The sequence below is a fragment of the Hemiscyllium ocellatum genome, chromosome 3 (assembly GCF_020745735.1).
Source record: "Hemiscyllium ocellatum isolate sHemOce1 chromosome 3, sHemOce1.pat.X.cur, whole genome shotgun sequence".
Classification (NCBI taxonomy): Eukaryota; Metazoa; Chordata; class Chondrichthyes; order Orectolobiformes; family Hemiscylliidae; genus Hemiscyllium; species Hemiscyllium ocellatum.
In genome coordinates this window covers 50,126,065-50,153,517 of record NC_083403.1, presented here as the reverse complement: position 1 = coordinate 50,153,517, position 27,453 = coordinate 50,126,065, and the positions used below count along the sequence as shown (strand labels likewise).

The window sequence follows — 27,453 nt, the reverse complement described above, 5'->3', positions numbered from 1 at the left end:
GATTGTCTTTTAAAGTTTAGTTTTGTTAATTCACACTTTATCTGTTTAAATGTTAATGTTACTTTTAACCATAATGGAGATATTTAACTTATAGTAGTAACATGAATGTTTCTTTCTCAGTACCAACATTTCCAGGATTAAAAACATCGTGAAATAGCATACCAATATTGAAATAAACATAACAGGCATCATAAGAAAGGATGATTACCTTCATTTTTTAATTACCTGTTAGTGGCTTTTGCAGTACAATGTTTCATATTTGAGGCCAGCATTTTAAATATTTCCGTGTCAGCTTGTGTTTATTTATAGAAAAGTAAGGTAGGTGACTTTTTAAAAAAAAAATACACTTGTTGTCTATCTTTCATTTTTATTGGAATATTCTCTGGAGTTATATTAGTGATAGCAATAAGTGGATTTCTGGCAATCCAATTTTTTTTTGCTTTATGAAGTACAGTTATTTTTTATTAATATATTTCTTCTAGCAAGTATAGAAATAAAGATCGGGATCATTCTAGCTGCTCTTCATCTTCACCTGAACCCCATGAGGACAGAGAAGTCAGAAAAGAAAGGGATGATGGATCTAGTGGTTTTAAGTCATTCCAAGGTCATCCAGAAAGTGCAGTTTTTCAAGGGCGAGGAAGACCGAGGGGAAACTTTGTAAGTGCATCGTGATGCTAATGTTTTGTTTTTAAAAGCATTTATCAACTAGAAAAGCATTCTTTTTTTTTAAAAGAACTGTGTAAAATACCAGGAGTAAGATTAAATCATTATTTCAATATCAATTGACCAGCGAGAAAGATTGCTGTTCTTGTTTTCCTAATTGGAAGGTCACACTGCTAAATCTGCTGAGCACTTTGGTTCTGCAGCTGAACACTTACGTTTGTTGATCCTTGACTATATTATACAGGTGATGAGATAATGTTGAATCATTAATCTGGGATAAAATAACAGTCATTTAGACAAGTTTGTTAAAGACAAATAGTCTTTACTCAGTGAGCTTTTTGAGGTAAAAGCAGCTCATTGACAATGTTAATGCTGTTGATGTTATGGATGTGAAATTGTAAAAGGTATTTCTGAATGTGCAGGCAAAATTAAAGCCTATGGAATAGAAGTGACAGTGTAACATGGATACAAATTTGACTGAGTGACAGAAGTAAGGGGAGGGGTGAATAGTTGTTTTTCTGGCTGTAAAGAGTTCCCTGGGGTCAGTATTAGAATCATTGTTTTTATATTAATGGCTCCAACATACATGCACAAGGCACAATTTCAGAATTTTGAATTATTGTAATTATTGGATGTTTGATTCAGACTGTGTGAAGTTTGTACATTCTCCTGGTGTATGTGTGGATTTCCACTGGGTGCTCTGGTTTCTTCCCACAATCCAAAGATATGCTGGTCAGGTGGATTGGCCATGCTAAATTGCCCATAGTCTCTAGGAAGTGTAGGCTAGGATTAGCCATGGTAAATGCAGTGTCGTGGAGATAGGGTGGTGGTATATATCTGGGTGGTATGCTGTTAGGAAGGTTGATGCAAACCTGATGGACCAAATAGCCCCTTTCAGCACTAGGGATTCTGTGATTTTATGATTGTCATCCTCTCTCAGTTTACAATGAGATGCAGAGAATATAGGTTGATGTAATAGACAGAGGTATAGATTACATTTTAGTGCAGAGGCATGTGAAGTGGTCGATTTTGTGAGGACAAACAAGGGGAGGGGCCATAAACCTAAAGGACAGAGACATAAGACCATAAGACATAGGAGTGGAAGTAAGGCCATTCGGCTCATCAGGTCCACTCCGCCATTCAATCATGGCTGATGGGCATTTCAAATCCACTTACCCACATTCTCCCCATAGCCCTTAATTCCTTGTGACATCAAGAATTTGGTAAGAAGAATAGAAGCATGGACTACTTTCTAAAGGGTGAGAAAATTCAGAAGTCTGAAGTGTGAAGAGACTTGGGAGTTCTAGTCCAGGATTCTGTCAAGATAAACTTGCAGGTTGAGTCAGTAGTTAGGAAGGCAAATGCAATGTTGGCATTTATTTTGAGCGAACTTGAATATAAAAGTGGCTCTGCCCAGACCACATTTGGAGTATTGTGCGCAGTTTTGGGCCTCCTATCTCGAGCAGGATGTACTGGCCCTGGAGTGGGTTCAGAGGAGGTTATCAAGAATGATCCCAGGAATGTAAAGCTTAACATAGAAGGAATGTTTGAGGACTTGGGACTATACTCGCTGGAATTTAGGAGGTTGAGGGGGGATGTAATTGAAACTTGGAGAATACTGAATGGTCTGGACAGAGTGGATGTTTCCTCTGATAGGAGACACTAGGACCCGAGAGTATAGCCTCAGTGTAAAGGGAAGACCTTTTAGAACGGAGATAAGAAGCGTCTTCAGCCAGAGAGTGGTGAATCTATGGAATTCACTGTTAGAAGGCTGTGTAGGCCAGGTCATTGACTATATTTAAGACTGATATAGGCTCTTGATTGTCATGGGGATCAAGGTTTACGGAGAGAAACAGGAAAATGGGGTTGAGAAACTTATCAGCTGTGATTAAATGGCAGAGCAGACGCAATGGGCTGAAGGGCCTAATTTCTGCTTCTATGTCTTACAGTCTAATAAAGGAAGTGGCTGCACAGTAAGTGGATGCATTGATTATAATCTTCTAAAATTTCTGGATGCTGGAAAGAACTCAACAGATTGGAAAAGGGCAAAAGTAGCATCTGTGTTCAAGAAGGAAGGAAGGCAAAAAGGCAGAAAATCATTGACCAGTTATTTGAATATTTGTCATTAAATTTATTTTGAAGAGGGGAGAGGAGTGGATGAAGGACAGTCACTAGTTAAATTGATAAAGTACTGGCAACGTGCGAGTTCATGGTTTTGGGGTGATTATATTAGCATGTATAGAGGCGCAATTAACTAACTGGAAATGAGGATGAGATAAATGGATTACTTTTGGAAAGACATAAAGCGGAACTAGTTGAATGTCACAGGAATCTGGATTGAGACTTCACCAGTTTAAGATCACACTAATGGTCTGCAAGAAGGAATTGGCCATTGTCACCAAAGTTGCTCATGGTTCAGGCAGTCATTTGAAAGAAAAACAGCTGTAGTGCGGGAGTCCCTTGAGTCTAACTTTCTTGATAATCGGTGTTCCATTTCAGAAAATAGTGAGGGTGATGGTCCCTCAGGGGATTTCAGCCAGAGCAGAGTCAATTGCACCATGGGTAACTCGTCTGTGCAGCAGAGGCGGAAGAAGAATGGAAGAACAATAGTTATGAGATTGCATAGTCAGATAGGCATTTCTCTGGCATTGAATTTGACTCCAGGATGCCAAGATAGAGAATGTCATTAGAGATATAGAGATGTACAGCATGGAAGCAGACCCTTTGGCCCAAATCAACCATGCTGACCAGATGTCCCAACCCAATCTAGTCCCACCTGCCAGCACCTTGCCCATATCCCTCCAAACCCTTCCTATTCATATACCCATCCAGATGCCTTTTAAATGTTGCAATTGTACCAACCTCCACCCATCCTCTGGCAGCTCATTGCATTCACGCACTACCCTCTGCGTGAAAAAGTTGCCCCTTAGGTCTCTTTTATATCTTTCCCCTCTCACCCTAAACCTATGCCCTCTAGTTCTGGACTCCCCACCCCAGGGAAAAGACTTTACCTATTTATCCTGTCCATGCCCCTCATAATTTTATAAACCTCTATAAGGTCACCTCTCAGCCTCCGACGTTCCAGGGAAAACCACCCTAGCCTTTTCAATCTCTCCCTGTAGCTCAAATCCTCCAACCCTGACAACAGCCTTGTAAATCCCTTTTGAACCCTTCAAGTATCACAACATCTTTCCGATAGGAACGAGACCAGAATTGCACACAATATTCCAACAGTGGCCTAACCAATGTCCTGTACAGTCGCAACATGACTTCCCAATTCGTGTAATCAATACTCTGACCAATAAAAGAAAGCATACCAAACGCCGCCTTCATTGTCCTATCTACCGCGACTCCATTTTCAAGGAGCTATGAGCCTGCACTCCAAGGTCTCTTTGTTCAGCAACACTCCCGAGGACCTTACCATTAAGTGTATAAGTCGTGCTAAGATTTGCTTTCTCAAAATGCAGCACCTCACATCTATCTGAATTAAATTCCATCTGACACTTCTTAGCCCATTGTCCCATCTGATCAAGATCCCATTGTAATCTGAGAACCTTCTTCGCTGTCCACTACACCTCCAATTTTGGTGTTATCAGCAAACTTACTAACTGTACCTCTTATGCTCCCATGTCCAGGAGTGGCAGTAGACCATCCTCCTGAGGGAAGAGAATTGGCCAGAAGTTGTAATCCAATGTGGTACCAATGCCATAAGTAGAAAGAAGGATGAGATCCTGAAGACAGATTTCAGGAAGTTAGAAAGGAATTTAAAAAGTATGACCTTGAGTAATAATCTCTGGATTACTCCTTGTGCCGTGAGCTCGTGACCAGAAGAACAAGGCCATCGAGTCAGAGATGCACAGCATGGAAACCTTTTCAGTCCAACCCATCCATGCCGACCAGATATCCCAACCCAATCTAGTCCCACCTGCCACCACCTGGCCCATATCCCTCCAAACCCTTCCTATTCATATGCCCATCCAGATGTCTCTTAAATGTTGCAATTGTGCCATATCGTGGCTGGGGAACTAGTGTAGAAGGGAGAGAATCAGAGTTCTGAGAAACTGAAACCAATTCTGGGTCAGGTGTAACCTGGACAAGCTGGATGGGTTACACCTTAATTGGACTGGGACTGATATCCTGGCAGGGAGTCTTACTGGTGCTGGTCTGTTAAATTTAAAATCGTTTGTCAGTAGGATGGCAACCTGAGGGGCAAATTGGGAAGGAGTAAAGTTGGTAACAGGAAGTGGGAAAGACTAGAAGACAGAAGAAACAAAACTGATCATCGCATGTTTTAAAAGCAGAATGATGTCAAAAAGACGGTGGTTAGGGCACTCGACCAGAATGCATGCAGCTTGCACAGCAAAACAGATGATCTATAGGCACAAATACAGATATGTAGATATGATCTAATTATCATTACAGAAACATGGCTGTATGGTGATCAGGATAGGAACTGAATATTCTAGAATATTTGATGTTTAGGAAGCATACACAAGAAAAAGGAGGCGGAGTTGCATTGAAATTAAAAGATTGAATCAGTACATTGGAAAAATAATCAGATATCCTCCCTTGCGAATGTACACTGTTTGGTTGGCGTTTCAAAACAGCAAGGGGCAGCAGACATTGATTGGATGTATTTACAAACTACCAAATAATCATGGTTGGGTGGAAAATGTAATTAATCAGGAGATGAGAGCAGTATGTAGCATGGGCAACACAGTTATCATCATTGACTTCAATCTACATATAGGTTGGGTAAACCAACAGAACCCTCAAACTATGGAGGACAACTTTCTGGGCACTTTAGGGATGGTTTTCTAGAGTACTGTGTTAAGGATCCAACTGAAGGATATTCTGTTTTAAAACCAATATCATGTAACACAGAAGGATTAATTAACAACCTTGTAAAAGAACCTTTTCAGGTTATGATTTTTAGTACATTAGAAACTTATGTTAGTTTGAAAGTGAGGAAGTTCACTTTGAAGCAAGGGTGTTAAATTTGAATCAGGGAAATTATGAAGACATGAGGCACAAGTTGGATGACATGCTGTAAGATGGCAATGGATGGTCTTTAAAGAACTATAACATAGTTTACAATTATACATTCTTTAAGGTGCAAGAACTCAAAGACCAGTCAACCATAACAGTAACAGAGGAAGGTCAAGATTGTATAATATTAAAACTGTATGAAGTTGTCAGACATAACAATAAATTTGGAGGTTTTTAGAAAAGCTAACAAAGAGCAAGAAACTGATAAGGAAAAGGCGAATGGAGTATGAATGCGATCTTGCAAAAAAAAACCCGATGGACTTTTAAACCTTCTATAGGTATGTAAAGAGGAAATGTTTGGATAAAACAAATATGGATCCATTACGTGCTGAGTCAGATGAACTTATATTGGGGAATAGATAAATATAGGAGAAACTAAAAGGTCACTTTGTAATGATTTTCACTGAGAAAGTACAAGAAATCTCCCAGAACTGGAGCATGAGGTGCTGAAGGGAATTTGTATTAACAAAAATATTATACAGATGTAATTAATGGGGCAAAATGTTCACAATTAACTAAGTGTACATGATATACTATAACCCAGAGTGTTGAAGGTGGTGGTGATAGAGCTAGTCAATTCATTTGTGATTATCTTCTAAAATTCACTAGATTCTGGAAAATGCTGCTGGCCGTACTGTCTTTTCCTGCAGTTTCTATTTTTGTTTATGGAACAGAAAGTCTGTAATAAGGTGGAACTAATCAGCAACATCACCTGATCTCCCACTTCTCGATTCAACTGTTCCTGTATTTCTTGTCCTTTCCTCTGTTATCTCTACACTCTTCCCATCCAGCCTTCCACATTCTACTTCTGTGAACAGGGGATCATACAAAACTCTGCTGCTTGTGTCCTGACTTTTAGAATACTGCATTCACTTCTGACCTCCCTTCCATAGGAAGGATGTTGTGAAACTTGAAAGGGTTCAGAAAAGATTCATAAGGGTGTTGCTAAGATTGGAGGGTTTGAGTTACAGTAAGAGGCTGATGAATGAACTGGGACTTGTTTCCTGGAATGTCAGAGGCAGAGGGGTGACCTTGTAGAAGTTTCTAAAATCATGAGGGGCATGGATAGGGTGAATAGTCAAGGTCTTTTTCTCATGGTAAGGGAGTCTAAAACTAAAGGATGTAGGTTTAAAGTGAGAGGGGAAAGATTTAAATGGAACCTGAGCAACAATGTTTTCATGCACAGGATGGTACAACAATGGAACTGCCAGAGCAAGTGGTTGAGATGGGCACAATTACAGCTGTTAAAAAGCATCTGCATGAGTACATGAAAAGGAAGGTTTTAGAGGTATATGGGCCAAGTGCTGGCAAATGGGACCAGGTCAGTTTTGGTCATCTGATCGGCATGGATGAGTTGGACTGAAGAGTCTGTTTCTGTGCTGTATGACTCTGAGGTGTCACCAGACATGATTTCCGCCAGGGAGCAAGAGACAAAACATGGAACTATAGAACTGTTAGGGTTCATCAGGAGTCGAGAAAATGCTAGAACCTGTCCCCGCAGGACTGTGTTCTTGGGCCTCTGCTTTTTGTAGTTTGTATAAATGACTTGGATGAGGAGGTTGAGGGGTGGGTTATTAAATTTGCAGATGACACAAAGGTTGGAGGTGTCGTCGTTAGTATAGAGGGCTACTGTAGGATGCAGAGCTGGGCTGAGAAATGGCAGATGGAGTTCAACCTGGATAATTGCGAAGTGATGCATTTTGGAAGGTCAAACTCGAATGCTGAATATAGGATTAAAGACAGGATTCTTGTCAGTGTGGAGGAACAGAGGGATCTGGGTGTGCAAGTGTATAGATCCCTCAAAGTTGCCACCCAAGTGGATAGGGTTGTGAAGAAAGCATATGGTGTTTTGGCTTTCATTAACAGGGGGATCAAGTTTAAAAGCCGCGAGGTTTTGCTGCAGCTCGACAAGTCCCTGGTGAGACTACATTTGGAATGTTGTGTCCAGTTCTGGTCATCCTACTATAGGAAAGATAGAGGCTTTGGAGAGGGTGCAAAGAAGGTTTACCAGGATGCTGCCTGGACTAGAGGGCTTGCCTTCTGAAGAAAGGTTGAATAAGCTTGGACTTTTCTCTCTGGAGAGAAGGAGGAAGAGAGGAGACCTGATCGAGGTATACAAAATAATGAGAGGAATAGATAGTCAATAGCCAAAGACTTTTCCCTAGGGTAGGATTGACTGGTATGAGAAGTCATAGTTTGAAGATATTAGGAGGAAGGTATAAAGGAGATGACAGAGGTAGATTCTTTACTCAGAGTTGTGAATGCATGGAATGCATTACCAACGCAGTGAGTTGAGGGTTGCGTAGGTTAAGTTACTATCATTTACATTAGGATTAAATCTCGGCACAACATCGTGGGCATAAGGGCCTGTCCTGTTTTAAAAGGCATCCTGCTGGTATATGAATAAGACTGGGTTAAAGGCCCAAATGCTTGCAAATGGGACTGGATTAATTTAGGATATCTGGTCGGCATGGACAGTTTGGACCGAAGAGTCTGTTTCTGTGCTGTACATCTATGACTATGACTGTGAGATAAATAATTTTGGATAATAATGATTTGACTGGGCACGGTTATCATGGATTTGTGAATGTGAAGTGTCTCGATGAGCTTGGAGTTTTGTTTTAAGATGTTGTGAACAGTACTTGCGACCCAGCTGTTCACGATATATATTAGTGATTTTGGAGGTGGGGACCAAATTAATAGTTTCAAATTTACAGTTGAGCTAAGTGTTGATGTGTATTTTGAAGTAGATGTAAAGTAGCCTTGAGGATTTGGATATGCTTTGTAAATGGAAGAGAATGTGGAAAAATGTAAGATTATTCAATTTGGTAGGAAGAACAGGTAAAGTATTTCCTAAATGGTAAGAGGTTGGAAAGTTTAGGTCTGCAAAGTGACTTGGGTGTCTGACAATACATTACTGAAGGCTAATGTGCAGGTGCTGCAAACTATTAGGAAGGCTAATGGGAAATCAGCCCTAATTGCAGGAGGGTTTGAGTACAAGAGTTGTGAAAATGTGGAGATGCCAGTATTGGACTGAGGTTGACAAAGTTGGAAGTCACATGACACCAGGTTATAGTCCGAGTTTTGGGCGAGTCTAGAACCAGGGGACACAATTTTAAAAATAAGGGGGATGTCATTTAGGTGCAAGATGAGATGAAATCCTTTTACTCTTGAGTTGTGAACATTAGGAATTCTCTACCCAAGATGTGGTTGCTCAGTTTTTCAGAATGTTTGACAGATTTCTGATTAGCATCATACAGGGTTTTGGGGATAGGATAGATAAAAGACATTGAAGTTATTGGTCAGTTATGATTGTGTTAAATGGCAGGGCAGACTCAATAAACTTAGTGGTCTGCTTCTGATCCTGTGTTTCTGTCTCACGAGAGGTTGAAAAAGTTTGAGGATACAATAAGTCTGCAGTGGATAATTTTAAAGGGCACAAATTTGGGAAATGGGAAAATGTCATTCCACTTTGGTAAGGAGAATAATAAAAGCAGAATATTACATAAATGGAAAGAGATTAAAATGCTACAGTACACAAGGATCTGGGTGTCCTTTTTCATGAAGCACAAAGTCAAAATGCTAGTACTACAAGTATTTAAGAAGGCAAATTGAACGTTGCAAAGGTGGGGTGACTGATAGGAGGAACAGGATATACAGAGGTTTTCCTGTAGCTGAAAAGGGGCTTTGATAAGACAGCATCTGGAATACTGTATACGGTTTTAGTTCCTTACTTTAAAGAGGGATATATTTTAAGAGAATGAGTCAGCTCATTCCTGGGATTTAAAAAAAAAGTTGACCCGTGTGGAAAGGTTTAACAGGTTGTCATATGTATGTTGGAGTTAAGATCATCTTGCATGCTTCTAATTGGAAAAAAAATGATTCTGACATGGCTTGACAAGATAGATTAAAAATGTTTCTTCTATGGGAGAATCTAGAAATTTGTGAATGCTGTTTCAAAATAAGGGGTCTTCCATTTAATATTGGGATGTGGAATTAATTTTCTCTGAAGAATGTTAGTGTTTGTGATTCTCTTTTCCAGCGAGTGGTGGAAGCTGGGTCATTGAAGTTAGACAGGTTTTTGATTTGACAGGGGAGTTGAAGGTTATAGAGGAGATGTAGAAAAGTATAATTAAGGCCACATCATGAACAGGCTTGAGGAGCCACATGATCTACTTCTGCCTTTGAACATAGAACAATACAGCACAGTACAGGCCCTTCAGCACTCGATATTGTGCCGACCTATGAAATCGATCTGAAGCAAATTTAACCTATATTATTCCATTATCATTGATATATTTATTCAATGACTATTTAAATGCCCTTAAAGCTGGTGAGTCTACTACTGTTGCAGGCAGAGCATTCCATGCCTTTATTAATCCCGGAGTAAAGAACCTACCTCTGACATCTGTCCTATATCTATCATCCCCAGTTTAAAGCTCTGCCCCCTCATGCTTGCCATCACCATCTGAGGAAAAAGGCTCTCATTGTCCACCCTATCTAATCCTCTGATCATCTTGTATGCCTTTATTAAGTCACCTCTTAACCTCTTCTCTCTCATGAAAACAGCCTCAAGTCCCTTAGTCTTTCTTCATAAGACCATCCTCTATACCAAGAAACATCATGGTAAATCTCCTCTGCACCCTTTCCAGTGCTTCTACATTCTTCCTGTAATGTGCGACCAGAACTGTAGGCAGTACTCCAACTGTAGCCGCATCAGAGTTTTGTGCAGCTGCAGTGTGACCTCATGGCTCTGAAACTCAATGCCTCTACCAATAAAAGCTAACACATCGAACCCCATCAATCTGGGTGGCAACTATCAGGGATCTATGCACATCGACACTGAGATCTCTCTGCTCATCCACACTACCAAAAATCTTCCCTTTATCCCAGTACTCAATTCCTGTTATTCCTTCCAAAGTGAATCACCTCACACTTTTTCACATTAAACTCCATTTGCCTCTTTGCAGCCCAGGTCTGCAGCTTATCTATGTTCCTGTGTAACCTCCAACATCCTTCCACACTGCCCACAACTCCACCGACTTTAATGTCATCTGCACGTTTACTGATCCATACTTCTACGCCCTTATCCAAATCATTTATAAAAATGACAAACAGCAGTGGCCCCAAAACAGATCCTTGCGGTATACCACTAGTAACTGAACTGAAGGATGAACATTTCCCATCATCCACCACCCTCTGTCTTCTTTTAACGAGCCAATTTCTGATCCAAACCGCTAAATCACCCTCCATCACATGTCTCCATATTTTCTCAATAGTCTAGCCTACCCCGGGGGACCTTACGAAATGCTTAACTGAAATCCATATACACCACATCAACCGCTTCACCCTCATCCACCTGTTTGTTCACCTTTTCAAAGAACTCAATAAGGTTTGTGAGGCACAACCTACCCTTCGCGAAACCGTGTTGACTATCCCCAGTCAAATTATTCCTTTCTAAGTGATAATGGATCCTATCTCTTATAATCTTTACCAATACTTTGCCCACAACTGGAGTAAGGCTCACAGGTCTATAATTACCAGGTTTGTCTCTACTCCCTTTCTTGAACAAGAGGACAACATTTGCTATCCTCCAGTCTTCTGGCACTATTCCTGTAGACAATGACATAATAAAGATCAAAGCCAAAGGTACTGCAATCTCCTCCGTAGCTTCCCAGAAAATCCTAGGATAAATCCCATCTTGTCCAGGGGACTTACCTATTGTCACACTTTCCAGAATTGCTAACACCTCCTTGTGAACGTCAATTCCATCTAGTCTAATAGCCTGTATCTCAGTGTTCCCCTCGACAACATTGTCTCTTTCCTGTGTGAATACTGACAAAATATTCATTTAGCGCCTCTCCTATCTGTTTGGACTCCACGCACAACTTCCTATAATTGTCCTTGACTGGCCTTAATCTTACTCTAGTCATTCTTTTATTCCTGATATACGTATTGAAAGCTTTCGGGTTTTCCTTGATTCTGTCTGCCAAGGACTTCTCAGGTCCCCTGCTCCTCTTAGCTCTCTCTTGAGGTCTTTCCTAGCTAACTTAGAACAGTCAAACACCCTAACTGAACTTTCATGTCTCATCTTTCTTCCTGCTAACTAGATTAAATTTCTTTAGTAAACCATGGTTCCCTCACTCGACCACTTCCTCCCTGCCTGACTGTTACATGCTTATCAAGGACCTGCAGTAGCTGTTCCTTGAACAAGCTCCACTTTTCAGTTGTGCCCTGCAATTTCCTTTCCCTTCCTGTGCATTCTAAATCTTTTCTAATTGCACCATAATTGCCTTTCGCACAACTATAACTTTTGCTCTGTCCCTTTCCATCGCTAAATTAAACCTAACTGAATTGTGGTCATTATCACCAAAGTGCTCACTTACCTCCAAATCTAACACCTGGCCTGGTTCATTACCCAGTACCAAATCCAATGCGGCTTAGCCTCTTGTTGGCTTGTCTACATACTGCGTCAAGAAACCCTCCTGCACACATTGGACAAAAACTGACCCATCGAAGCATTTCCAGTCAATATTAAGAAAGTTAAAGGCCCCCATAACAACTACTGTTATTTTCAGTCCTATCCAGAATCATCTTTGCAATCCTTTCCTCTACATCTCTGGAACTTTTTGGATGCCAGTAGAAAACACCAACAGGATGACCTCTCCTTTCCTGTTTTTAATCTCAGCCCATACTACCTCAGTAGACGAGTCCTCTTCAAATGTTCTTGCTTTGTTTATTATTGCCTTGCAAAATGCCTTGTTTATTATTAACGCTGCAAGTATGAACTCTAATCCTTTGTGACTTTGTGCCTCAGCTAATAGATAAATATTTTAACTGCTGTATTGGAATGTTAAATTTAACTTAAACATCTTTTATCATATCTAATTGTTTACAATCTAACTAGTCAATATATCACAGTACTGCTGTGATCTGTACTCTTGATCTTAGAATATTATGTCACCAGTAACAGTTGGTTGTTGAGAAAAAGAGACATGCAGTTGAAGTTTTTTTGTTTTATACTCATCAGAACAATTGTAAGAATAGCAAGTTTCATTTAAACAAAAACCTGGGGAAACACTGTTGCCTGGTGCATTCTACAGGGAATGGTTCCACCGATCACAGCGTACTTGCAAGCCAGTTAGCTCCTGTATTTCTCATGCTGTATAAATTATAGTTTCCTTTGAAATTTGTCATCCTGTAATGTGTTCTGATGAGTGCAAGGTGAAAAGTTTATACAGCCTGCTTCTCAGCAATCATCAACCATGTTGGAGAATTTAATCCATCCCACTTTGGTCTATTTGAGTGGAATAATGATTGCATATTCAAGTTTCCATAGTTGTTTTCTTACTGAGGAGTTGGAAATTTGACATAGTATTAATTATGAATATGAGTGGTATTCATCATTCTATGACACTAAGGACCATATTAATGATATAAAAGTCTTGCCTGCTGAATATCATCTTTACCTATGTTGCAAGACTGAAAAGCAACGATCATTTCAGTTTATTAATATTCACATTGTTTTTAAATTTGTTTTGGGAGGTGCTGGGCTTTGTCACAGTCATACAGTACTGTATTATTTCTGTTCATTTTGTTTTTGAGAAAAAAATATTTTTCACTATTGGGAAGATGACCAGGAACATGAGCAAAGCCACATATACATTTAAGATTTGTCATTACTTTGTTTGCTCCAAATGATTCATACGAATGTATGTAGAAGAAATAATTTTTTGGCGTAATAATATGTAGCAGAAATGAAAACATACTACCCATCTGTAAGTGAGTCAGATTGAAATATCTTTATAGGCACTTACAGTTATAGCCTTGTATAAACTGCAATGATATTGAGCCTTTATATAACTTATAAGATAATGAACACTGTTATAAAGCACAAAATCAGTTGAGAAGAGGTTGCCAGGCTAAATACTGGTAAACAAATGTTAACAAATCATTAAGCCTTCAAAGAAATGTTCTTCAAAATAAGGATCATCTACTACATGTTTCTGCTGTGACACTTACCACTGGAAATGCAAAGAAATAAAAGTGCACCCAGCCCCCATAATTCAATTAGTAAATTCATCTTGTTTATGATTGTTATGACACTGTGTAAACCCCTTTGCTAATTTCAACCTGACACACAGAGAAGCTCACCTCATGCTATAATCTGTTAAATTTTAAGAGGCAAAGAACTATCCCAGAGGTCACTATTTAAAGTAAAAATTAAGGTTTATTCTTTAAGTACAACAGAGAAAATTAAAACAACAGTTACTTACAATTCCTTTCTCTTAAACCTATCTTTTACCTCCTACTCTACAATGCTTCCAATAAATTCCCTCTTAAATCTATGACAAATCACTTTCAAATCCAATTGTCATCTCCGGATGTTGAATTTTCTCGATAGATTTCTCAACGTCGACTTCAGTGTTTGAGGTGAGCTTCTCTGTGTGTCAGGTTGAAATTAGCAAAGGGGATACCCAGTGTCATAACAGTCACAAACAAGATGAATTTACAAATTGAATTATGGGGGCTGGGTGCACTTCTATTTCTTTGCATTTCCATTTCTTATGGACAGGTACCTTTCAAAGAGTTACTTTGCTGGTAGTTGTTGCTTGGCAGCTCTTTATTGTTCTCCCCCTAACTGTTCAAAATGTCCAGTTTTATACCTCAAAACACCTGATCATTTCATTGGTTTGACGTCATCCCAAACAGTGAAATTCAAATTCGATTGGATTTTGTATCTGGAGCATAACTTAAACTGGCTGAATTTGAATTTGTTTTTGTTCCATGGCAGTGCAGCTCCAGCTATATATTTCAACCAAATGTTACATTTTTAAATTGTTCAGTGCAACCTGTGCTTTCAGTCAGTTCTTGCTAGCTTCCTCTCTCTAATGATGGTTTCTGAAATTTTAAAATGACTACCTTGCAATGTTCTTGGTATCCATTCTTATAAACCTAGGTTCAGGATTCATTCTTGTAAATTTATATTATACAAGTTCAATTTCACATAAAACATTTTAAAATAATTCTTGCGAATGCAGGATGAGTTATAACCACGGCGCAAAGTTCTGAGGCTTTCATTGAAATGATCTGGTAATGTAATAGAAAATAAGTAGAATACGATGAAGGTCAAAGAAGAGAAAAGAATATAAAGTTTTAAAAGCAGAAAATATTAAGTTTTGTTTCACTGAATCAGGATTGTTAATTATAGCAATGACTGATCTGTTTTTTCAATTCCATCAAGCCTCCTTGACTAGCTTTTATCTCCCCCCACTTTTGATTTACTTTCTAAAATATTTTGCTGAAAGTAAATGCAACTGAAAAAGCATCTAATAGATTCTGTGTTTTGACCATTTAGCAGTTTCGAATAAGAGGTGGCAGAGGGAGAGCCAGAGGAACTTTCTCTGGTTCGAGTACTGTTTCCACCAGTACTGCAAACCCAAATTTTCAAAAGCGATCCAAGGAGGAAGAGTGGGATCCTGAATATACTCCAAAGAGCAAGAAATACTTCTTGGTGGGTATTGGCAATCTGTTCTAAGAATTTGTTGCTTTTTATTTTGCCCCCAGATGTGGCAACATTGGTTTGCTTAGGAGTTAAGTGGGGATTTTGTTGTCTGTTATGCTAAATGAATATTGTAAATCTGCTGCTGTTGTAATATTTCTTCAGTCATGGGGACTGTGCACATTGCTATCAATACTGAAATTGATTTATAAATATTAGTTTAGAATAATTGAAGCTATATTTTGAAAATATTCAGTCATGTAAAAAATGGTTTCCCAACTTCACTTGCAGCTATTATGCATGGATTGTCAAATAAGGAATGTCTTAAGGGTGGATAAAATGTTGCCAATTTCTCATGAGACCATTTCTGGGCTTTGACTACAGTTATTATGAAATATTCTAATCAAGAAATAAAGTAGTCGGTAGCTACCACTCTAATAATTGACATCTTTGTTGATACTTCTTGAATGTTCAATATTTAATTTATGCCAGCTCGAAGAAGTGTGTTTTAATATTTATATTTGTTCAGGTTTTATGCTCAGCTTCTTATGAGCTAAGATTGCTCACCCTGTAGCATTTTGCCCAGTATTTCTGATGACTACTCGTGTATATTTAATGAAGTTAGCTTGGACCTAATGCATATTTAAATTAGTAGTAGTTCAGATTGTTACAGTAGTCAGTATACTTTTTAATGATAGGTTTGCATGTAGCTGTTCTTACCTGTATGAGTAAACGACAATCTGGTGGGGGAATTCCAGAACAAAAAAAGAAATAACCTGATTAAAATGGTGAAGTATTTCCTGTTCTTTTCTCTCTTCATGGTAGCATGATGACAGAGATGATGGGGTGGATTACTGGGCCAAAAGGGGAAGGGGGCGAGGTACTTTTCCAAGAGGACGTGGGCGATTTATTTTCAAAAAATCGAGCAGCAGTCCAAAGTGGACACATGACAAATATCAGGGAAGCGATGAAAAGGAGGAGGAAGAAAATGGAGGAATAGAAGATGAAGAGGAGAGAAAGGACAGACACAAAGAGGAAAAGGTATATTTTTTTGGTGAGAGCTGGATTAACACTTGGATTTTCTAAAAAAAAATTGTATTTAAACATGTTTCAACAAAATTTCTGTTTTTGTTAACTTCCCTTCACATTTTCTTCTGCAGCTGGGAGGAGAGGAGGTCCAGGCCACAACCCTACCCAGATAGCCATATTGGTAGCTGCTTTCATCAGTGCATCAGGGGGTCTATCCTATTTAGGTGGAACAGTCTGTTTTCTGCTTCAGCTGGTAGCTAGGTCAAGAATTGAATATAGATTGCTATAGCCATTCAGACCTATGCTATATGTGGAGGTGACAGTAAACTGTCCTTTTCTGATTCACTTTGAAATGTGCTGTGTATCTAGTAGTCACAGATCCAGTTTCAATTAAATGTCTGTACAGACAGTATTCTTTTTAAGGTATGAGCAATATTGAAATTTCTACAGGTCTTGTCTACAAAAGCATAATTTTATTTACACCCTTTTGTGCAAATGTTAAAATGAAATATTTTCCAACTCTGAAAATTAAAAGATGCCAAATTGATTGCTATGAAGAATCGTATAACTCAAAATTACAGGTAAATTTCTTGCCTGTTAATATTTTGCTCTAGGAGTTTAAATGTTCTGTGCCTACATTGAAGTATTTGTGACAGAAAGATCTGAAACTCATGGAATATCAAATGCAACTTGTGCAATGTATCATGATGATCTGATGACTCTATCTTAGTTTACAGCTAAATCCTTAGATAATTATCTGTTCCAATACAAACTGCTGGTGTCAAATATCATGATTACCATGCAAAATTATTTGAAGGACAGGGATCCTAAATATACATAGGACTAACAATTTTTGGAAAGCAATTACTAAATGGTCTACCAACATTACCAAACTAACTTTTCTGTATGATTAGATAATGCAGAGACTAATTATATCAATAACATTGAAAATTTCAATCAAAAAGATTTTATCTGTAGTCTTTTAAATTTGGGCTCCTCAATGTTTCGAGCCTAATCGGATTTCCTGCCTCTTTGCATAGGCACCATTTAGCAAAATCTGTTTGGGTTCTAGTAGGGTAAAAATTGATATACATTTCACTTTTTTGAGCAAAGCGATATGGAGCAAGAATAGGTTAGTCAGCCTTTGTGTCTTCTCTGCTCTCAAGGATGATGGTTGATATGACTATGGCTTTACTTCCACTTTCCTGTCAGTCCCACATAACCTTGGACTCTGTTGACAATCAAATATATAACTTGGCCTTGAGTATATATAATGACTTGGTTTCCATTGTGCTCTATGGAAGAGAACTTCACTGACGAAAGATCTCTGAAGGAAACAATTCTGTTCCATCTTGAATGTGAGACCCCTAATTTTTAAACCCCAGTCCCCTGGTCCTAGACTCCCTGCAAGGGGGAAACATCCTTCCAGCATCCTGCCTGTCAAGATCTCTCTGGATCCTGTTTTCCTGTAAGATCATTTCAGCCTTTTGATAATTAAGAGTCATGGAGATGTATAGCATGGAAACAGACTTTTCAGTCCAACTCATCTATGCTGACCAGATAGCATAAATTAATCTAGTCCGTTTGCCAGCACTTGGTCCATACCACTCTAAACTTTCCTATTCATATACCCATCCAATTGCTTTTTAAATGTTGTAATTGTACCAGCCTCGCCATTTTCACTGGCAGCTCATTCCATACATCACCAATCTTTGCAAGGAAAAAGTTGCCCCTTGGCTCCCTTTTCAAATTTTTCCCCTCGCCCTGCCCCACCTCAGAGAAAATACTTTGTCTATTTACCCTATCCATGTTCCTCATGATTTTATAAAATTCTATAAAGTCACTGCTCAGCCTCTGATGCTCCAGGGAAAACAGTCCCAACCTATTCAACTTCTCCCTATAGTTCAAACCCTCCAACCCTGGCAACATGCTTATAAATCTTTTCTGAATCCTTCGAAGTTTCACAACATTCTTTCGATAGGAGGGAGATCAGAATTGCACTCAATATTCCAAAAGTGGCCTAACCTATGTCCTGTGCAGCCTCAACATGACCTCCCAACTCCTGTACTCAATACTCTGACTAATAAAGGAAAGCATACCAAATGCCTCCTTCACTATCTTATCTGTCTGCAACTCCACTTTCAAGGAATTATGAACCTAAACTCCAAGGTTTCTTTGTTCAGCAACACTCCCCAGGACCTTACCATTAAGTGTATAAGTCCTACTCTGATTTGCCTTTCCAAAATGCAGCATCTTCCATTTATCTAAATTAAACTCCATCTGCCACTCCTTGGCCCATTTGATCAAGATCCCATTGTACTCTGAGTTAACCTTCATTGCCCAATACACCACCAATTTTGGTATCATCTGCAAACTTACTAACTATACCTCAATGTCATTGATATCATTCACGAAAAACAGTGGACCCAGCACCACAACTTGTGGCACATCCCTGTCACAGGCCTCCAGTCTGCCATTCTACAAACATGCTTAACCTTAACTCAACATGTGACCCATTCATTCTAGGTCAGGTGAGCCATCTCTGAAGTGCTTAACAATAATACCCTTTCTAAAGGTGAACAAAAATGATTATTACTCTACAACTATGTTCTCTCATGTCCTGGGCAACTGTATAGACCTTTGATAGAGGTTCTGAAAAATATTCTATAAAGGACCAAATCTGCTCCTCCCCCAGCTCCATAGTATACCTGTGGAATATCTCTTTTTTTTTTCCTCTCTCTCTTTCTCTTCCCCCCGCCCGCCCCCCCACCCTCCGGACCATTCGGATGCAGACCGTCACTGTTTAACCACAATTATAAACACTCGCACTGCCACCAACAGCATCTCTTCCAACGTAATTCCTGCCCACTGCATTGCTGCTACAGCTCACAATTCTGCATGTAATCCTGGGTCACATGCAACTCCCATCTCAATCTCATGCACTACCTCCTTTCCATAGCAGCAAGATGGAATGAGTTTTGGGAAGTCATTGTTTGTGTTAAATTTTCAAGGCAGTTTTCCTGACTTAAGAAAATTCTAATCCACCAGGACATAAAGCAACTGGCAACACAGCACGTGTGTTGACAGCCCTTATCTATGCTTTGCGGTATACAATATCAATATGTGCTCCATAATTTTAAATTTACCACAGATTACTCCTTTCTGCTCGCTGAAGATCTCTGTACTTTGGACCTAAGATTTAGACTTGCAGTTGCAACTGCATTGATTGCAGCTATTTTAGCCTTTGCATTTTTGTTTATCTGTAGAAATTTGTTTATTAAAACACAATTTAAGACAGCAAATGGATTGGTGAGGCTAAAATGAAGTTCTCCCTTCTGTCCTAATTAATTACACGTAGTAATACTTAGGATACATGCACTGACTGTGAAACTACTTTAAACAGCACAGGAGCAAAAAAGCAAATAAAATTGAAATGGAATGTGAAAGAATTAAGTGTATTTAAGTTTCATGTTAATTTCATATTGAACCAGGAATAGTGCTCCGAACAGTAGTAGTTTAACATGTCTAAGTTTAATTGTTTATTTTATCTGCTTGATGCATTAAAGACAGTAAGTTTTTGGTTAAATAATGTTCCTGCATTGATTTACAAAAGTAGTGTTGAAGAGAACCATCTTTTTAATTAACTGTGCCCTGTTTCATTATTGTGGAAAATGAATGGAGAAGGGACAAGTTATATTGCATTTTCCCTCAAGTCCACTCCATTCTCTCTTTTTTTTTCTCATTTCCTTCCTCTTCTCCTAAAAGAGTTCACTAGGGTAAGTTTCTATGGGCACTCAGGTTCTTGCAGTACCCAGCCCTAGAGGAAGTTATCTGGATAGGAATAATGTGATCAAGGATAGTCAGCATGGTTTTGTGAAGGGCAGGTCGTGCCTCACAAACCTTATTGAGTTCTTTGAGAAGGTGACTAAGGAGGTGGATGAGGGTAAAGCAGTAGATGTGGTGTATATGGATTTTAGCAAGGCGTTCGATAAGGTACCCCACGGTAGGCTAATGCAAAAACTACGGAGGTATGGCATTGAGGGTGCATTAGAGGTTTGGATTAGGAATTGGCTGGCTGGAAGGAGACAGAGGGTAGTAGTTGATGGACTAGGTTCATCTTGGAGTGCAGTTACTAGCGGTGTACCACAGGGATCTGTTTTGGGACCGTTGCTGTTTGTCATCTTTATAAATGATCTAGAGGAGGGGCTTGAAAGTTGGGTGAGCAAGTTTGCGGATGACAAAGGTCGGTGGAGTTGTGGACAGTGAAGAAGGATGTGGCAGGTTACAGCGGGATATAGATAGGTTGCAGAGCTGGGCAGAAAGGTGGCAGATGGAATTCAATGTAGCTAAGTGTGAAGTCATTCACTTTGGTAGGAGTAACAAGAAGATGGATTACTGGGCTAATGGTAGGCTACTTGGTAGTGTGGATGAGCAGAGGGATCTTGGTGTCCATGTACACAGATCTCTGAAAGTTGCCACCCAGGTAAATAGTGCTGTGAGGAAGGCATATGGTGTACTGGGCTTTATTGGTAGAGGAATTGAGTTCCGGAGTCCTGAGGTCATGTTGCAGTTGTATAAGACTCTGGTGTGGCCTCATCTGGAGTATTGTGTGCAGTTTTGGTCGCCATACTATAGGAAGGATGTGGAGGCATTGGAACGAGTGCAGAGGAGGTTTACCAGGATGTTGCCTGGCATGGTAGGAAGATCGTATGAGGAAAGGCTGAGGCACTTGGGCCTGTTCTCATTGGAGAAAAGAAGGTTTAGGGGAGATTTGATAGAGGTGTATAAGATGATTAGGGGTTTAGATAGGGTAGACACAGAACCTTTTACCGCTAATGGAGTCAGCTGTTACTAGGGGACACAGTTTTAAATTAAGGGGTGGTAGGTATAGGACAGATGTTAGGGGTAGATTCTTTACACAGTGGGTTGTGAGTTCATGGAATGCCCTGCCAGTAGCAGTGGTGAACTCTCCCTCTTTATGGTCATTTAAGCAGGCATTGGATAGGCATATGGAAGTTATTGGGCTAGTGTAGGTTAGGTAGGATCTGATCGGCGCAACATCGAGGGCCGAAGGGCCTGTACTGCGCTGTATTTTTCTATGTTCTTTTCTATGTAAGTTATCATTTTTGCAGCTAGACAAGGTTGTTTGTCCACTTAAGGAATGATACATTACAATAGAGTCTGATCATTTCCTGACATTCATACTTCAGATAACGAGAAGTATGAATCCTGGCTTAATTTCCCTCAAACCCGGTTGCTCGGACAAGGTATTTTGCTGCTAACGGACTCCTAGTTTGAATAGTTCTCAGATTTCTGGAAGTGTTATGTTTGTTTGTTAATAGAGTAGGATAATGATTACAGTATTCATTGGACAAAATTGTCTCCTTTGTACCAAGGATCTGGTGGTTATTTAACAACCTATGAAAGGCTTTAATGTAAACTGTTGTAGTATTTTTGAATAAAAAAATGAGGTCTGCAGATGCTGGAGATCACAGCTGCAAATGTGTTGCTGGTCAAAGCACAGCAGGCCAGGCAGCATCTCAGGTGAATTCTCTATTCCTGAGATGCTGCCTGGCCTGCTGTGCTTTGACCAGCAACACATTTGCAGTAGTATTTTTGAAACCCGGTGTACGTTTTTTTGGATTAAAAGAACCTTAATTAAATGACAATTTTGTGGTATAGAATATATTACTATATTTTAGATTTTATTCCATTGCTATGATGGTATTATGGGTCAATTACCCTTGCTAAACTAATTATCAACCTAATTGTAACTTATAGAAAATAAATTCAAAGTATAGTAAAATTGCCTGGTGAAACAAGCAAATTAAGAGCTTTTATTTTGATCATTCCTAAAGTTGCTTATTTGAATTTCAAACTGCAGATTTTGTTTGCATCATTTTAAGATCATCCTTTAATTGGAAGTTTTACATTAACACAATTATTATAAAACTTGTGACAGCAAGCTTAATTTGTTTGATGATTTACATATGTGATAACATTTGGTAACAAACTTTAAATGTTTATTTTGGGAACTAACATTGCCTAAAAAAGTTTACTTTAAATAGCATTTTTTACACCATTTAAATTGTTCATTTTGTTATGTATTGATATATGTTCATTTCAATAATATATTTTACACTGTCAATATCTCATATCTACAGTGAGGAGTCTTTGACACTGCGATAATCTGGTTTGTCAGACAGTTCTAAGAACTGAGCAATATGGGTTTATTTTGAAGTAATTAGAAATAGTTTGAAAATGACAGGAATAAGAAGGGAGAGCATATGATTACTTTATAAAATTGAATGCTTGCTTTTAAATTAACAGAAATAGATTTTAAGAAAAATAAAATATAGTAGTCATACTAAAATGTACAGGGAAGATTATTTAAAACATTAGGCATGATTTATGGATTTTAAAATGCCTAGTGGGTGGCATGGTGGCACAGTGGTTAGCACTGCTGCCTCACCGCGCCTGAGACCCGGGTTCAATTCCCGACTCAGGCGACTGACTGTGTGGAGTTTGCACGTTCTCCCCGTGTCTGCCCGGGTTTCCTCCGGGTGCTCCGGTTTCCTCCCACAGTCCAAAGATGTGCGAGTCAGGTGAATTGGCCATGCTAAATTGCCCGTAGTGTTAGGGGTAAATGTAGGGGTATGGGTGGGTTGCGCTTCGGCGGGTCAATGTGGACTTGTTGGGCCGAAGGGCCTGTTTCCACACTGTAAGTAACCTAATCTAATCTAATCTAATCTAAAATGAATTGTAAAAGACGACAATGACAAGACACTTTTAATGCTATTGGTGATATTGTATTAATCTGAATACCACTTTGTCCATCATGTAATGGCTTAATCATGGATATTTATGAATGAAAAGCACTGAGTTTTTGAAAAATGAAAATGTAAAAAAATTACAATGGGCTAGCCTCTGAAAATTTAACAAACTTTGAGCACCTCATGATCTACTTTTATAAGATGACAGATTCCAATTTTTGTTTTCTGTATATGTTCTATAGTTAATTTTTCTGTTTAATTCATAGGAACATCACATTTAAAACTATTTCCAACAGCAGGAATAAGATGAGCATCTCCCTCTGAATCGTACAAGTGGATTTTCGTCAACCACTTTATTGATCGTTGATTTATTACCTAACATTAGCTTTTAATTAAATATTAATGTTAATTGGGGAAAACATCTTGGTAAATCTGAATTAAAATCTTCTAGTTTTTGAAGGTACTAAGTGTCTAATGTCTAATTTAATTGTTGGCTGTGAACTATCTGTATTGAGTATATAGGCAGTATTTTTTAGATATTGATAACTGCATGGCTTAAATGAAGTGGATGATCAATATATACTATAAAAAGCACAGTTTCAGAAAATAAACATCTTGTATTGTATTTGAAGGAGTAAAAGTTTGGGCCTTTTTATTGTAATTGTCTGTATTTTGTCATTTTGTTCTTGGCTTTCTCAAATAATACTTACTGAAACATTTGCCTTGTCTCCTCTTTTCTTTAAATAATGAGTTGTAGCCTACTGTTTCACGTGGCATCCACTCTGTTCTTGCGTAACTTCTGACCAACTTGTTTCGTTAAGAACATATTAGTTGCAGGGTTAGGATATGTGGCTCCCTGAACCTGCTCCACCATACAGTATGACTGTGGGTGATCTGATTGTGGACTTTCCTGCTGTTTGCTGCTCCATAAGCATCACCTTCCTTGCTCGTCCAAACTCTGATGGAAACATTACTGAATTGATAATTCGTCCATTCAAATATTTTTGGGAGTATGCAATCTATGCAAGTTATCAACTTCACCACTGAAGAAGAATGTAGAGTGAAGGGAAGAAAATTGAATTCTGTTACATTATTCAAGTTTTACTAGATACTCAGCTTCAACTTGGTTCATTTGAAAGCACTTCTGAAGTCCGAACATTACACATTAAAACCTCACTCCAGAGTTTAAAACATTATTTGGGCTGATAATCCAGTGCACCACTGTGGCAAATACTGTGCATTCACTGACACACCTAGTTGAAGCTCAATCCATTCAAAGAAAGGAAGGAGTTTTGTATGGCCAATATTTATCAATAACGACATAGTTATTTCATTCATTTGTAAAATTCTGCTGTGTATAATCTGATGGCCAGATTGATTTTTTTTTTAAAAGTGCCTTTGTACCTTCTGGGTAAGATATTATACGAATGTAAGTCATTGTTTGAAACAAAAAATGGTCATCAGAAATCAACTATAAAATATCAATAAATGCACTTTCTAGTTGTATAGAAGGCTGTACTTTATTTTTGGTGAGCAAATGAGTCAAGTTCATTTCTCTCCAGCTGGTTGGTTTATGCTGCTCGCAAAAGAAAATTTGTTTCCCATTGGTTTGCAAACTTTTATGCTTTTTCAATTATAATTTATTTAACTAAAAGTTAAGGTAAACGAATCGTTCAGCCACATTCTAATTTAAATTGGACTTTAATGGCTTAGTAAGCCATCCCATTCAAATGCAACTAGGGATGAGCAACAATGTGCACATTCCAGAAAGAATAAAGATACAAAAGGATAGCATATGGCAATCGAATGCAGATTTTCTGCAGGGGCAACTCAGCAAGTCCGATCAGCCTATTTTAAAACTTGTGTACCCTTGCAGTTCTGGAAACCTTTTCAGATAATTCCAGCACACATGTGGGCAGTGCTTTCCAGATCTGAACCAATTGTTGTTGCATTACCACAAGTTTCCCTTTCATCTCTAGTTCTTTTACCAATTACCTTGGTGTTTTCTGGTTTTTAACTTTTCTATGATGATTTTACCAATTACTGTGCCCAAACTCATGATCTTAAGCACCTTCTCTCCTGTGGGGTTGGCAGTCAAATTTTCAGCTACAGGTCTATTGCATTTGTGTAGAGGGAATAATTCTGCAGAAGGAACTCTAAAAGGGAATCCTTGTTAAAGCTTCGCTTTTCAACTTTATCAATAATTTGTGTGATACCATTAGGATGTATCCTTAAAATTGTTGCTGGCACAAGTATGTATGAGATAGTATTGCAGATAAACAAACTTGGGTGATTTATTTTTGGAGGAATGGCCTGAATGTAGTACATGTCCTTCAGCAAAGACAATGTATTACTTCTGCATTCTGTAAATGCATTTAAACAGCATGCAGTTATCATTGGGGTTCTTGAGGTGCATTGGTAGTGGCCCTACCTCACGACCAGAGGCATAGGTTTAACTTTTACCTGCTGTAGAGGTGTGTCGTAACATGTCTACAGGCCCAGGTTTAAGTCCCACCAGTTCCCAGAGGTGTGATGACGTGATTATACATTACCATCATACAGTTACCTATTTATAGATCTAGAACAGCAGGAGCTGGGGAAATATTGGTTTCACAACACCAGTTTTTCACTTTCAATTAGTTGTAAATTTCTAGCTAGGGCAGTTAGAAATATTATTCATGCTGTATAGAATGCCTTGTCCTAGCCACATTTAGAAAACTTTGCCTGTTATTTACTTATATTTGGTGAGAGATGTTGTGACTGTGGTCTTTTATATAACTCCAATTCTACAAAGGGTTTAAATGATAATTGGACAATGTGTGAATTTGGAAATTAATGCCTTGTTTGCCTTTTTAAATAAAATTCACAGTTCCCTCATTCTGCTGTCATTGTTATTTACATTGTTGGGATGTCACTTGGGTAGCATAAGATGGTTTTTTGATGGTTCAGTTACTGGGAACAAGGGTCACAATGAGACAGGGGTTCAGAATAACATTTGGAGAAGGATTCTTCTTGGAGGATGAATCTGTAAAACCTCTCTGTGAGGCAGAGTACATGAGCATCTTTAAGGTGGAGGAGGTAGATTCTTGACAAATGTTCTTGAGTGTTGAAGAGTATTAGCTGTACTGAGTTATAACCTTGATTCAAACATGGGCTAAAAAGCTGAATTCCGGAAGTGAGGGAACACCACCACCTGCAAGACTCCCTCCAAGGCACTCACCATCCTGACTTGGAACTATATCACCATTCCTTCAATATCAATGGGTCAAAATCCTGGAATTCCCTCCCTAAGGGCACTGAGAGTCAACTGACAAGAGGTGGATTACAACAGTTCAAGAAAGCAGCTCACAAACACTACCTCAAGAGCAACTAGAGATGGGAATAAATGCTGGCCAGCCAGCCAGCGATGCTCACATCCCATGAATGAATAAAATAAATCTCCAGTAAGAGACAATTTAACAACTGCTCCATGATATTCAATGGTGCTTTCTTCATTGAATCCCCACGATCAATATCCTTGGGGTTACCATTGACTAGAAGCTCAACTGGACTTTCCATATAAATGCAGTGGCCACAAGAGCTGGTCAGAGGCTTAGGAATACTGTAGCAAGTAACTCAACATCTGACTACAAGACAAGTCAGGAATGTGAGACAATACTTCCTATCTGCTTGGATGGGTGCAATTCCAACACTCAAGCTTCACATCAACCAGGATTGATCAATTGGCACCACATCCACAAATATTCACTCCTTCCACCACTTTCACTCAATAACAACAGTAATCCTGAAAACCAATTATGATTGATGAAAGTCCCTATGATGTTTGAAGAAGGGAATCAATTGAAGATATAGTCAGTGAAGTCTACAAATGGTTGATCATTACTTATGTTGGTCATTATGAAGCATACATGTTTTAAGTATCAAAACATTAATATTAACATCATTTTGAGACCTAATGTAGAGTAGCAGGATTATGGGAAAACCATTTTTTCAATTAAGAGTTTAGACTTTTTTAAGATGTATTATAGTCAAAAGAATTAATTCATACCAGAGTCAAGAACATAAATAGGAGTAAACATTGTTCCTTGAAACCGGCTCTTTCATTCAGTAAGAATGGAATGCAATATTTAAATATATATTTTAATTCCATTTTGGAATTAAAGTTTTAATTCTGAACCATACTGATTATTTTATAACAATTTGTAATCAACAGTAACAATGTAAACAATTCAACAGTACTGTTCCTGTAACATTAATCAAAATAATACAAATGTTTTTAGATAACCAATACAATAGAATTGACTACAATAGAAATTCAGGAAATAAACTCAGTAGAGATGTCCAAACCCATGTTAATTCAAATGAAAAGGTACAAAGACAAGTTTTGTTTAATTAAGTTACACATGAAACCTACCCAAATGTTTATGACCATGTGCC

At 38.6% G+C, this 27,453-nt stretch overlaps 1 protein-coding gene across 4 annotated transcripts in view; it reads left to right on the top strand.

The window, feature by feature from the left end:
• LOC132832121 (bcl-2-associated transcription factor 1-like) overlaps positions 1-23,735 on the top strand; it is a 71,839-nt gene extending 48,104 nt beyond the window's left edge. The window contains exons 9-12 of one of the 4 annotated variants that reach the window (XM_060849858.1): positions 483-657; positions 15,074-15,226; positions 16,040-16,268; positions 23,283-23,735. In XM_060849858.1, coding sequence (XP_060705841.1) covers positions 483-657; positions 15,074-15,226; positions 16,040-16,268; positions 23,283-23,326 — 601 coding nt within the window. In that variant the 3' untranslated portion in view covers positions 23,327-23,735. Of the gene's footprint in view, positions 1-482; positions 658-15,070; positions 15,227-16,039; positions 16,269-23,282 lie in introns of all 4 variants that reach the window. The other 3 variants (XM_060849867.1, XM_060849850.1, XM_060849876.1) reach the window with 3 other exon arrangements.
• The last annotated feature ends 3,718 nt before the right edge of the window (positions 23,736-27,453 follow it).